The sequence below is a fragment of the Eschrichtius robustus genome, chromosome 1, assembly GCF_028021215.1.
Source record: "Eschrichtius robustus isolate mEscRob2 chromosome 1, mEscRob2.pri, whole genome shotgun sequence".
Classification (NCBI taxonomy): domain Eukaryota; kingdom Metazoa; phylum Chordata; class Mammalia; order Artiodactyla; family Eschrichtiidae; genus Eschrichtius; species Eschrichtius robustus.
In genome coordinates this window covers 116289387-116303359 of record NC_090824.1, presented here as the reverse complement: position 1 = coordinate 116303359, position 13973 = coordinate 116289387, and the positions used below count along the sequence as shown (strand labels likewise).

Sequence of the window (13973 nt, the reverse complement as noted above, 5' to 3'; positions counted from 1 at the left end):
TTTCAACAACCTACTCCTAGAGATACATCTTGGACCTGAGGCTTCCCCCTTTGAAACCTTAACTACATGGATGATGTTCCTACCCAAATCCTTTATCTCTGTCTCTATCATGGTGCCACTTATCAAACCTAGATCCCATGGTGAATCACTTCAACTTTCTTTTGATAGTGTCACCTATACGCTAATTCCCTAACCCTTCCATCACCTCTATTTTGTGTGTGTGTGGGAAATTTCAACCTTCTGCTATATGTTACTACATCAGAATCTGAATGCTGAGAAATTCTGAGAAAAACTCACAGCCACATGAATTGTTGTAACAACAGATTCATGCTAGGAATTCCTCTTACGTGATCCTGAAGCATCTGTCTTTCTATTCCCTTCAGGAGCTTATCCAAACCTTTTTCCAGCCTCCTCTACCTTGTGCCTCTCTATCATAGCCCTTGTCTTATATATAAGCATTTCTTGTCCTGCAGACAACCATAGAGAAGATTAGGGAAATATAGTATGATTCCATCAACTTTTCACTCCTATATCAGAAGCTTAGCATTCTCTGCAAGGACTCACACACCATTTCCTCAAATTTCAGAATAGGAACTTGTCCTTTCTTATTCCAAAGAATGTCCCTCCTTCCATCTTCTTGACTACATTTACTTCTTTCTCCTCTGGGATGTTATTATATCACTTATTCTCCTTCTGATAAATTTGCAACTTCATTCTTGCAGCTAGTTCCTGTCCTAACAATCTATAGATATGTTAAAATGTATCTTATTAAATAATAAAAACTCCTACCCAACCACACAGTAAAAGTAACATCTCTTTTTTCATGGTAAAACCTTCTCACTCTTGACCAGTCTCTCTCTTACCTTCTCACTCTTGACCAATCCCTCTCTTACCTTCTCATTCAAGTTGCTTAACAGGTTAGTCTCTATTTCATCACCCACTTTCCCTCTTTTAGTCATTATTATAAAATACAAATACAATATAGAAAAATGTACAACTTTAGTATAAAGATGAATACAAAACAAAAACAACAAAATATTAGCTTTAATCCCACCAAGTGGCTACACTATTGGCATTTTGGCACATTTTCTTTCAGGCTTGTTTCTAAACCAGTATATATATATATATATATATATATATATATATATATATATATATATATATATATATATGTGTGTGTGTGTGTGTGTGTGTGTGTGTGTGTGTGTTCAATGTTGGCATTAGATTATATATAGATTTTTGTATGTATATATTTTCATTTGTCATTTTTTCATGGGCATTGCTCAATTATATACACTTTTCTTTAAAAAGCTTGATTTTTTAATGACTGCATTATATTTTAGGGAATAAATGAACCCTAACTGACACAGCTATTCATACATGCCATTCACCGAAGATCTCTATGAAATTAGGCTTTAATCTCAACTGCTTCACTTAGCAATGACCTCCTAATTGCCAAAGCCAACAGGCTCATTCCTTTCGCCATCTTACTTGAACTTTTTGCAACAGCTGACGATGCAATATACTCCTCTTTTCTTAAAATATTTTTACCTTGTCTTTAATAACGTCAGATTTTTATAATCATTTTTACCCAATTTCTCTAACCATTTTCTTCAGCAAACTTTGCTTCTCTCTCATCTCCACACTCAATGGTTCTGTTCTTTTCACTTTATTCTTGAACATTTTTCATCCAAACCATGACTTTAAATAACACTCGAACACAAAAAGTTTGGATTGGAAAGAGTAATGATTTCCTTTTCTTAAATATTTGCTTGTTTTACAGTCCTCATAGGTAAGAAAGCTTTTCCACTGGTTTATTTTTTGAGATTCAAAAATGTCTGGATTACACCTTTGGGAAAGATAAAAAGGGGCCAATATATTAGTGGTCCTGCCTGATTCACAAGTGACAGTATCAGCTTCAGAAGTCAGGTAAATAAGAACTTCAGGCCAAGTGAAGGTGGGAAGCTTTATACTTATTATATTTGACTGAGCAAATAGCATTATTTTCAATAGGTAGAGAAAAATTTAGTCAAATTTACACATCAAATCACTAAGTTATCCAGATGTAGTTTGAAGAAAGATTTCTTTTTTGACCCTGTCCTACAATAAGTTATTTGATTTACAAAGTGAACTTTGTTATAACTATGTTGCTACTGAAACACTGCAAAGCAGTGAAATCAATTTGGCTTCTCTTCTTTGGGTCCGCATGAAGTAAAGGAGCATGCTATCTCATTTTCCTCCAGGTAGCTTTTATGGAAATTAGTCATATAAACACGTCTTCTTTCTCAGAGGTAGAAAGGCTCAGTGTTCCACAAGGTTGGCTTATTCTCTACAGTATACCCAGGCAGAATATTAAAAGCAAAACAATTTCATGAGGTTTTTATAACAAAAACTATTCTATGATCTGGTGATGGTCATAATAGTATTTTGTTGAGCTGACTAGGGAATTTTCTTTGGTCCCAGCTCTTACAAGAGCCAATCTGTCTAACAAAAGTAGAGGATAGGCAGGAGAGATGAAATCCTCATACCTTATATTTATAGAGCACTTTCAACTCTTACAAACTAGCTTATCTTTTACTTCATTTGATTTTCACCTTAAATTTGAGAAACATGTCAGAGCAATAATTTCTACCCTCATTGAACATATTGAGATATTGAGGCTTGAATGACTGAACTGACTGGTTAAATTTGAAAACAAACTCAAACCCCATGACTCTTAACCCAGGTAGTGTTCTCTTCTACCAGTATTTATTTTGATTGTCGTTAAATAACAATTACTTTTCTTTTAATTCATTCCAACTCATCTCACATACTTCACATGCATTTTCTTTTAAATGAAAAGGACAAGAAAAGAGTAAACATAGCAGCACATTTTTTTCCCTATTGGCTTTACACCCTTTTATTACCTGGGTCTCATTTGTTTCTACTTTATGACACATACCTCAAATTTGATTTCTAACAACATGATCAATAACACAAATCTATTCAGTGAACCAATTTGGAAGTGCAGTGAAAAGAGTAACTATGGTGTCATGGAAATCACTTTCCTACGATGGATCTTAGTTTCCTCCACAAACAAATGAGTACAGAACTACCTGTCTCACAGGGTTATTGAACAGAGCTACCGCCTACCAACTGCCCTGGTGAAAACCTTGGGAATCTTTCCAGGCATCTTTCCCTTCCTCTCACTGTTCACATACCTAAAGACAGCAAGTGCTGTTGATTCTATGCCCTGAAAAGCTCTGGAATTTGTCCTTCCTACCCCATCTCTACTAATTGTCAGTTTAGATCTTCGCCACTTTACTGGAATTACTGTTTATTTATATCCTATTTCTAGTCTTGTCAATTTCAATTTAATTATGCTTATGGAGAATGGGTTCCAGCACCAGTTACAACAGATAAATACTTGAGACTCCTTAGGACCCTGCATTTTTACTTTTCAGTGTGTTCTTGATGCATTTGACAGTCAGGTGGACAGTTTTAATTAGATACAGATAGTTTTCTTGGCTTCTTTATACACCTAACACTTTTTTTACTTCGATGATATGCCTTTATCCATCAGTACCGGTAGAAACCAATAGGAAGTGCAAATGGAGCCCAAAAGGCTCCAGAGAAGCCAACTGAGCTCACATTTACGAGGGAACGATATCTGCCATGGTTAATCCCAAATTTGCTTACATGGAGGATTTTCTATAAATCCTAGTACTCCATCACAAAACGTATGTTTTCCTCCATTGGAAAAGCCATTCCAGATATGAAGATTTAATCTAATGAAGATACCTATTGACTGTCAAAGGTATTTCACTGAACATGTTTCAAATAAACTTTAAGCCTTAGTCTATTACACTAAGAGGTACTCCTTAAGATGTACACTCTGTGGTAAGATTCTAAGAATATCTGGAATCCAAAGCTCCTTGAAAATCTAAGTCCCATAAGTTACGAGGAATTTTCAAGTTCAAAAAATAATACTTACACCAAAGTTGGTAGCGGCAAATCGATCTGAGGCAGAAACCTGTACATTTGTTGAAACAGTTGTGTGAGCATAGAAAGCATTTATATTTGCCAGCAAGGTGCTCATTACAGCAGGGACACCGGGGCACATGTATTTAGAAGACAGACATGAAAAGTGCCTGCAAGACAAAAACATTAAGTGCTTTAAAAGCAGAATCTAATTAATTCACATAGCAGCGTATCCTCTAACATCAGCAATTAAATAATTCCTCTACTCTATCTATGAAAAGGAGAGACAACTTACAATTACTAATTGAAAGAGAAAGCAATTTCAGCCTTTTAAAAATTTCTCATTCACAAATGTGAAGTGGCTTAATTAGAATGTGATTTGCCACAAGGATATGTGCATAATTTCTTTCAACTGGGAGAGTGTTGTGTGTACACACAAAAAGTGCAATTTCCAGTGGAATCTAACACTGTCGAAAAGCAATAATCCAGGAGTCTCCCTTTCTCTGGCAACTCTGTCCCCAATTACTTCAGTTCCTGAAATGCTGAATTGCAACCAGAATGTTCTTTCACACTTGTATTCCTCTCACACTGATAAGGTAAACAAGAGGCCCTCCTTTCATTGCATGCTGATTGAACAAGTCAACTTAACATCTGACCTGAGTCCAGTTTGTGAGCTTTTGTTATTAAGGAGTATCTTCCACAAGCAGTTTTGTTTATTGAGGTTTTGCTAAAGCCAGGATTTAATTAAGCAAACAAATGAACAGTGAAGACAAACTGAATTATGCCAGCTTTATGCTTAAAGGCCATTTCTTTTAAACCTTGAATGACAGTATCATTTACAGACATCAGAAGCATCAAGTGTTCAATTCCATTACTTCTCTCCGGAAAATCTGTTTCATTTGAACTCTAACAAAAGACTTAAAAATTGAAAGCACAACTTGTGATAAAAGTGAAAAGATAAAATACCCATGAAAGAAAGAAATTTTCATTACCTAATCTGATCCTATTCTGCTCTCATATCTCAGTAATTTATCCAACACCAAGGCATCTCTGAATTTTGTATTATTGAACACAAACACAGAATGTACCCATATAAATAAATGCTCCAAGTGGCACCTCAAAAGAAATGGATGGAGGTCCTGGAAATGGTGCTTTTCTTAGACCTTAGCCAGGCCACTCATCTAACTTTGATTAGCTAATAAATGTAGGCTACATTTTTAAACATGGATCTTTGCGGATCATGAACAACAAAGTATGCCATGAGAGTTACATGATCTGTGTAATTTAACCCTGGAATTAGATGATCACTACTTTCTTCTTTTAGGTAAATGATGCATATTTTGACTTTATTATATACTACTTATAATTTATATCTATTAAGAATACCACAGGTGATATAAACATATTAAAAATAGAAATTAAATAAAAACTAGCATATGGTATCACATTTCTTTCTTTTTTCAAAACTGTCAAATAATTAGATTTGTTAGACCCAAGTCAGAGGTCAAGAGATATGGAATATGCAATGCCTAAATGGAATGGTGTGGGAGATGGCAAAAGGGAAATATACATATCTAGGTGGGAACAAGAGATAGACAATCACCAACTGTCAAAATAAACTGGTGAGGAACTCAAAGACCAGAAGTTTATTTTCCTCAGCATGCATTATCTATTTAAAGAGATTCTGGAGGTCATCAGAATGAATAATCTTGGTCTTGGTTTTAAACCAGAATTAGTATTCTCCTAATGCAGCTGTGTTACTTAGTCAACACTGTCTGCAGCTGCCAACCTGTGATTTTTGGTGTCCGGTAAGAGCAGTAGCAACAGCTTAGCAGGTACTTTAAGTAGAACAGTGGAGGAACATATGAATATTCTGCTTAAGGCATTCATGGTGTGAATTTGATAAGTCAAATAGAAAGTTTTATTTTGAAGAGGATGCAATTATAAGGCATCTTAGGGAAAAATGAGTGCCAAATGGGAAGACCGGGGATATCAACAACCAAGCTTTGTCTATTTTATACTTTGACTTGATTCAGCCAATATCTTAATGATGAAAATGCCCTATGAAACTGTGGCTTTGCAATCCCAAAGCAATGTTTTATAACCAAAATGAGAGGTTTAACAAATAATTTGTTAGATATGAAAATTTATGGGTAATATAGGCAAAAAGCTATGTAAATAAATGTAATTTGGAGTTTCTTAGTTTAATGAAATATTTGCTATGTGTTTATAATTTAATGTTAATACATATTATTCATAAACAATTAGAAAACAGGAAAATAAACTGCCATTCATACTGCTGTTCTCTAAAAAAAAAAATTCAACTTACAGCCAAATAGTATAATTATAATACTTTCTCTCATCAGAATTGATGAAAAATAGAATTAGAATTGATTCTATTGTTTTTCTACTCTTTAACCTTTCTTTTTTTTTTTTTTTTTTTTTTTTTTTTTTATGTTAAAGGCATCTGGCCAAAGTATTCTCCCTTTAACGACTACACATTTACTATATTTCTGGGACTATTCTTCCTGATAGGGATCTTGAGTTGATTAAAACATGGTCCTGGTGTAAAAAATTAATGTATACCCTAATTGAGAGGCATGCACATTAAACCCTCATTTTGTCATACAAGAGAAAGTGCTGTTACAGAGGTATGTAGGGGTTTGAGTGGGCCATGGGATGGAGGAGTGAGGCCTGGAGATGGATGGCAAAGGTCCAAAGGTTGAGTTGAGGCCACTAGTGGTGAACCTAGTATAGGAGAAATCAGAGGGAAACATCTGAGTCAAGGTCTAGAGGATGAGTGATTATGTAATGGCCATGGAAGAGTGGAGAGTTTAGTGTCCCTAGAATTTACTTTGATAGGTGTTTACTGAACATGTCTGAAAGCCAGATACTGTATTAGATACTGGGTATACAGTAATGAGTTCACTTACAGATTAGTGGGAGAATCAGTGACACAAGAAATGTAATACAATTTTGAGAAAGTTATGAAAAAGAAAAGCATAACAGTGCTATGAAACACCAAATTAGAGTGTGTGTATTGTACCCTTGTGGTGGGGGGGGGGGTTGTCTAGGAAGACTTCTTGAAATGATGCTGGGCTAAGAGTTAATGTATGACTAAGAGATAGCCAGAGCAAGCACAGGGCTTGCTATTGCTGATAGATAAAGAATGTAAATATTCCAAAGGAATGGAATAAATAAAAGCAAGTCACAATGGAAAGGAACAAAATATTGTGTACAATGAGCCCTAGCAATTTTAGGCTGGTGGAGCCCAAGTTTCCAGGAGCACATTCCAGACCATTATATGACCAGAGGCAAAGTGAGGGGTATGTATGATAGTCTCGTGCAATATGGTAGGCAAGTTGGACCTATTATATAGGTCAGAAGACTTTTTCAAACAAAACTCGAAACTCAAAATCTTACAGAGTCAATATAAGTGAAAAATTACCTCCAACAATCTCTCTTTGTTTACATGGGGTAGGAAGTGACTCTCATCAGAGTTGAGTTTAAAATAGAGTTGGTGGGAGGGGATTTTCGGAGGATGGTTTAAGGAAGGTGAGACTGAGAAAAGAGTCCAATTAGGAGGTTATAAAAGGAACAGATGATGGGTGTCTGAACTAAGACAGTAGCTGTAGAGATAGGGAGGAGGGAATATATTTTAAAAATATTAAGAGAGGAAACCTGTCAGGACTCAGTGCTTGATAAAGAGTGAAAGAGGAGAAAGATAAGTGATGAAGTTCCAAGGCTTCGGTCTGGATGACTGGGTGAGGGGTGCTTCTGCCCAGTGAGCTGGGAACTAAAAAGGAGAAAAAGGGGTTGTAAGGTCGGGTCATGTGTCCAGTCGAGTTTGAGCTTAAGGTGCTTGTAGGGTTTCCATAAAGGAGTGTCCACCGGGTTACTGGAGACCTGGGCTGGACACTTAGGTCTGGGGATCACTTCAAAACCATGAAAATGGGTAAGATCATCCAGGGGAATTATACAGAATGAAGAACAGTGTCGGGAAATGAAACCTGGGAAACACCGATATATAAGGGACTAGTGGAAGACCAATAAGTAAATTCTATGACTGAGATCAAACTTAAAATGATAGGGACTTCTCTGGCGGTGCAGTGCTTAAGAATCTGACTGCCAATGCAGGGGACACAGGTTTGAGCCCTGGTCCGGGAAGATCCCACATGCTGTGGAACAACTAAGCCTGGGTGCCACAACTACTGAGCCCACGTGCCACAACTACCGAAGCTCATGCACCTAGAGCCCGCGCTCCGCAACAAGAGAAGCCACCGCAATGAGAAGCCCGCGCACCGCAAGGAAGAGCAGCCCCCGCTCGCCGCAACTAGAGAAAGCCCGCGCGCAGCAACGAAGACCCAATGCAGCCAAAAATAAATAAATAGATTTTTTTTTTAAAGTATGTCCTTAAAAAAAAAAAAAAAGATAGGTAAAAGGAAAGCCAGGGCAATGGAATTAGGGAAAACATGGGAATAGGAGGTTTGAAGGGTGAAAGATGATTGATGCTGATAGGTGCATTGAAAGAGTCTTATTATAAGAACATAAAATAACTATTGGACTTGACAAATAAACATCATTGTGACAGCAACAACATCAGTGTTAGTGGAGTAACGGAGGGCTGCACCGAGACGGAATAGGATGAAAAGTGAGAAGTAGCAGAAGATGACCAAGGAAAAATGGATCAAGGACAGATGTTGTTGGTCTTTAGCTAAGGAGTTTTGACTTTCTCATGTGAACTACACAGAGTTAGCTGAAATTCCCACAGAGGGAAGTGATACTGTCAGATGAATTTGGAAAGATGACTCTGAACTGGTGTAAAGATGGATCGAAATGAGTAGGTATTGGAAGCAGAAAAACAATTTAGGAGCTGTAGAAGCAAAAAATGACATTTCTGCCCCACTTCCAATATGACTAAGCCCTTCACATACCACAGTCATAAGGAACAAAATATTTTCCACCTTGAGATAATCTGAAAATCACAGAATCACATTATTTCTGGTCTCCAAAATATAAAACCTCAAATATTTCTCTAAAACCTGAACTTCCTAACAAAACAGTTTTGAACTGGAGTTTAGCCATGCTATATCTGAAAATGTATTAAATCTCATTATATGACCTCTGAAAGTATGAAAACCAGGTGGAAAGCTGCTGTTTCCACCAAGAACAGCATAAGAACACCATGTAAACTAGGTAGCCTCAGGAATGTTATGTTTTTGTTTTTTGTTTTGTTTTGTCAGTGCTTCTAAAGTCTCATTCCCTCTCTGTACTCATTGTAATTAAATATTTCTTTCCTTTTCTAATTTTTTCCTCCCTACTGGTCACAGAGCAGTAAGATGATTAAGGATTAGAGTTTAGGCAATGTAAGTTCAGAAGCATCTTTCTTAACCACCAGGGTGATCTTCTCTTAATTTATCCTCCTCCCTCTCTAACGTTGTATATTACTTGTGTATGTATCTGTTTCTTCCAGAATGTGTTTGGTTCATGCTTAATTGTCATCTAATCCAGCCCACTTCTAGCATAGTGTTTTCTTGTACACAGGAGTTGGCCCATAAGTATTTAATGAAAGCAAGTGAAAGCGATATGAGTTAACACTATTTATGTAGCATTAGTGTACAGGACATGCGCTTGCTTACTTTGAGTATGACAGTTTATCACAACATCCAATTGCTTTGTGAACACTGGGTTGCAAAGCATAGCAGTTAATGCCATAATGATCATAACTTTGAAAGTGAATTGTATTCTGCTTATAATTGGTACACTGAGAGCAGTATTTTAAATTTTCCAGAGCATTAGGCATGCATTCATCTTAGAGACCGGACAGAAATATTGTACTTTCTGATTCAGATTTAACTGAGATGATTTCTGGGGTATGATGCGAGGCAGCCAGCTGTTCATGATCTACCCCTCTGAACCTCCCATGGAAATGGCCATGAAAACAAAAATAAATGATGTAAAGTCAGGGCAGCACTGGAAATTAGGGGTACCAATCAAAGATTTCCCTATATCTGGGAGGGACTTTGCCTAAGTTTAGGGCAGCTGGATAGACTGAGAGATATTCAGTGACTATCCTAAACTATCCTGTCTAAACTCCTAAAATATTCACCTGACTAGAGAAGACATGGGAGGATATTTCTGGGAACCATACACTGTACACCCCCATATCAGAAACGTGAGGCCTACGCGGCTGGCCAGCAAGGCTGTTGATCACTTTCCTATTCCATGGTAATGGCTTCCAGACGCAATAAAGCTGTCTCATGTTTCCCACACCTTCTCACTTTATATCCATTAAAGAGTACACAACTCCCAAGACTGCAATACAGCCTGTGCAATAGGGAATGGGCAATGGGATTAGAAGCTAGTTAGAAGAAAGGGTTGGAAGAACACCGGGAACAGTATACTGTGGGGATTATCTATAACCTTTTATGTTCTGCTCTAGCAAGACAAGAATTCACAAGTTGTTTACATTATCCAGGAAAAGAAATCCAGCTCTCATACTTAAGAAGTCCACCAATAGGAGCAGGTAAACATCTTTGCCCAATCTAAAAGCAAACTGCATCATGGCACAGAGGGAACATTTTTAGAGGCTCACCTGCCATTATAAGATCTGCAGGTGAGTACTGGTAACACGCTGGTGGTCTACAAATACTGATTCAAAGGACCCTGTAAGTTGCCAAACAAGCAGGATGCAAACATCTTTGTACATTATTATCTCAACATACATACAAGCACTTGTGTGTGCATGCACACTCACGTGTGCGCACGCACACACACACACACTTATACAGAAAAAAATAACCAAATAAAATGGTCACAGTGTTATCTCTGGGTGGAGCTACAAATTTTTGTTATTTAAAAAATATATCCTGTATTTTTAAAAGTAATTTCCCATTAGCATGTTTTATTACCCTAATCAGAAAAATATTTTAGTTACATATATATTTACAGTTTGTAAATGTTAATTCAACTTTTGCCCTATTGTTGATTTTACAAGTCTCTTTGTAACTTTTAGCACCAGTAAGAAACAAAGTAATACCACTCTTTTTAAAATTTTTGTTTGACTAAAGTAAAAATTTCTTTATATTTTTCTTTTCTAAAAAAGCCACAAAACCTTTAAAGTATATAATGTAAAAAGCCTATATTATTCTTTACAGTACCATTAAACAAGATTTTTGTGAAGTTAAACAAATCACCCATAAAATAATTTTTTCTTTCAACATTTATCATAGACCTAACTAATTTCTGATTAATGAGTAAAGGCAAAAAATGCCATAAAATTACTATGCAATAGATGCCAGTTTTAGTACACTAAATAAAATATATCAAGAATTAATTTTAAAGATATTAATGAAACGATCTTGGCTCATAACTTCCTAATGCAAAATATAGGGCTGAGAATGGTGAAGATATGAAAAACCAAAGGACAATGAGAAAAACCCAATATTTCACTTAATAATACTGTTCTTCCCATTAGATTTTTACATCAGTTTCAATACCAAATTATCATTACTATGGTGTTTTTCTTGTCAGATTAAAACTATAAACAACAAAAATTTTGCTGTTTGTTAAAAGGAAAATAGATCAAATTCATAAATATGAACCTCCTAAATTTGGTCAGAACTTAGTTGAACATGTCTCAATATACCTAAAGATTAAAGACACAATACTCGGGAAGTAGTTGTCACCTTTTAGAACTTACATTAAAATGTTCTTCGTAGAATTAGTGACTCAGGAGGTAAACAATCAGTTGGAATACCAAGATTAAAATTTTAAGCATTTGATATTAACTAAACAAATAAAACACAAGCTCAGAAACAAAATCTTCAGGTCACTATAGGAAGTGTAATCTTTTACCTGGTTGGTAAAAATTATCTGTCCTTTTTTAGAAACTGTGACCAGGAGCTGGGTAAGTTAAGGACAGTGGCTGTTGTTACCAAACCAATAATCTACATTGAACTTGCCTTTCCACGTTCACTTTTAACGCTAAATCGTAAATGATTAGGCAGCCAATATAATATAGGTAGTTGTGATACCAAGCACGGCCCTGTGGGGCTCCTGGGCACAAAAGTCTTTCTATGTCCCCCCATTTCTTTGATTACAGGAAACAGGCTTCCTTCAGCCTCCATGACTTTCCCTGACTTCCAAGGGGCAGATTCAAGCAGCTGTTAATTAGGCAAGGGAGGGGATGCAAGGCAAGGGAGAAACCAACAGTCAAGAGAAACAATAGTGCAGCCTTGGGGCAGGGTCCCAGTTCCCCATCAAGAGATACACACAAAATGTCTTTGAGCTGTTTTGTAGATACTGAAACCCCCACCAGGTGGGAGAAGTTATCTGTTAAGGATGGTGTGCTGCCCACAAGCACAGAGACCCCAGACCAGTTGGAACCAGAAGGTTGATGATGCCGACTCCCACTTACCTCACCACCAACCCATCAGAAGAATGTCCACAAGCAGATCACGCCCTCTTTGAACCATTACTGTAAAACTCCTCACTACCCTCTCCAAGTTGGGACACACAGTTTTGAGGGCATTAGCCTTCTGTGGCCCCCTTTGCCTGGCAAAGCAATAAAGCTATTCTTTTCAGCTTCACCCAAAACTCTGTCTCTGAGATTTAATTTGGTGTCGGGGTCCAGAGGCCTGATTCGTCTTCAGTAGTATGCATCAAAGTACACATTTCTTAGATGAGTGAAGGACAAAAAGAAAAAAGAGACAAATTTCAAAGAAGTAAAGATATTCATTAGGGTTAGTGGCTACATTTCCTAGAAATCGTGCAGAAATAGTCAGTAAAAAGCTTTTTTTGGTATGTGGAGGGGAGTGGGGGTGGGTAGGGAGGGATTATTGGTGGTCAATTTAGAGTTATAGGTACCGTGGCATAGAGACTATTCATTCTAGCCCTTGCCCTGTTCTGTGGCCTTAGAAAAGTAACTTTATCACTCTTAGATTCAATTTCTCCATCTGTAAAATCAAAGAGCTATTAAAGATTGGAAGGATTAGATCTTCTAACATGCTATGAATCTCTGAATACAGATAACACATCGGGCCTAGACATACACATTACTTTTCCCTACCAACAACATTTGGTTCATTGGATCCAATGGTTAGTTGGGATGACCAGGAAGCAGGGGACAAGGGAGTCCTCCTGAGGTATCCTTAGCTCTTTGAGAGTTTTCAGCTAACAGACTTCTACGTGATCTTCAACTTGGCAGTATTTGCCTCTGAGTTTATGTGCGCCCATTCTTTATGCAACGTTACTGTCAAGGCAAACTTACTTGCTTCTAACCATCACCTTGAAAATCATTTCCTTTTAAGGCTGCAGTTCTAATACTACTTAAATTATTCCCAGGGGGAGAGGGGAGAGGGGAACAGGATTAAAAGTACAATTAGCAATTTAAAATGACTGGGTATATCCCTGCAGCAAACCATTCCCTCAAAAAGCACACCTTCAAATAAAATAGGTCAAAAAGTACTACTGAATAATCTCTCAAAATGTTTAACATTTCCCCACAAAGACATGATTAAAAAACAGTGGATTAATAATGTTAAAATCACTTGACTTTGCTTTTGCCAGAAAATGGGGTTAGGGTTAACCCAATTTAACAAACGGAATTTCAATGCCATGGGAAAATCAGAGTCACAAACTCCAGAAAGATGCTTAAATTGCCAAAAATGAGATCGTTACTGGCATGTTTTCAGCTGAAGCAACTGCTACATTATCAACCATTCATTCTCAAAATACTACTGACAAAATATTAGGAAATTATTTGTATTTCAAATAACAAATCTGGATTCGGCTCACTTGCTATTGTCTTATTTTTTGTTTTCATCAAAACAATCATCTAACTCCTCTGCCTTTCCATGGACAATTCTGCCTAATCATACCCATCTTGTGGTTTCAAAGGATGGGAAACGCCTTTGATTCAAAAGATTTAAAAATCAGCTATTATGAAAATAGGAAGAGAATGATTGGACAGAAGCACTAAAATGCAAACAATGATTCTTAGATCCTTAGAA

At 36.8% G+C, this 13973-nt stretch overlaps 1 protein-coding gene across 2 annotated transcripts in view; it reads right to left on the bottom strand.

Moving 5' to 3' along the window:
- Nucleotides 1-13973, bottom strand: part of UNC13C (unc-13 homolog C) — a 589653-nt gene that overhangs the window by 292798 nt on the left and 282882 nt on the right. For both annotated transcript variants that reach the window (XM_068536284.1, XM_068536278.1), the window contains one exon: nt 3974-4130. In XM_068536284.1, coding sequence (XP_068392385.1) covers nt 3974-4130 — 157 coding nt within the window. The remainder of the gene's footprint in view (nt 1-3973; nt 4131-13973) is intronic.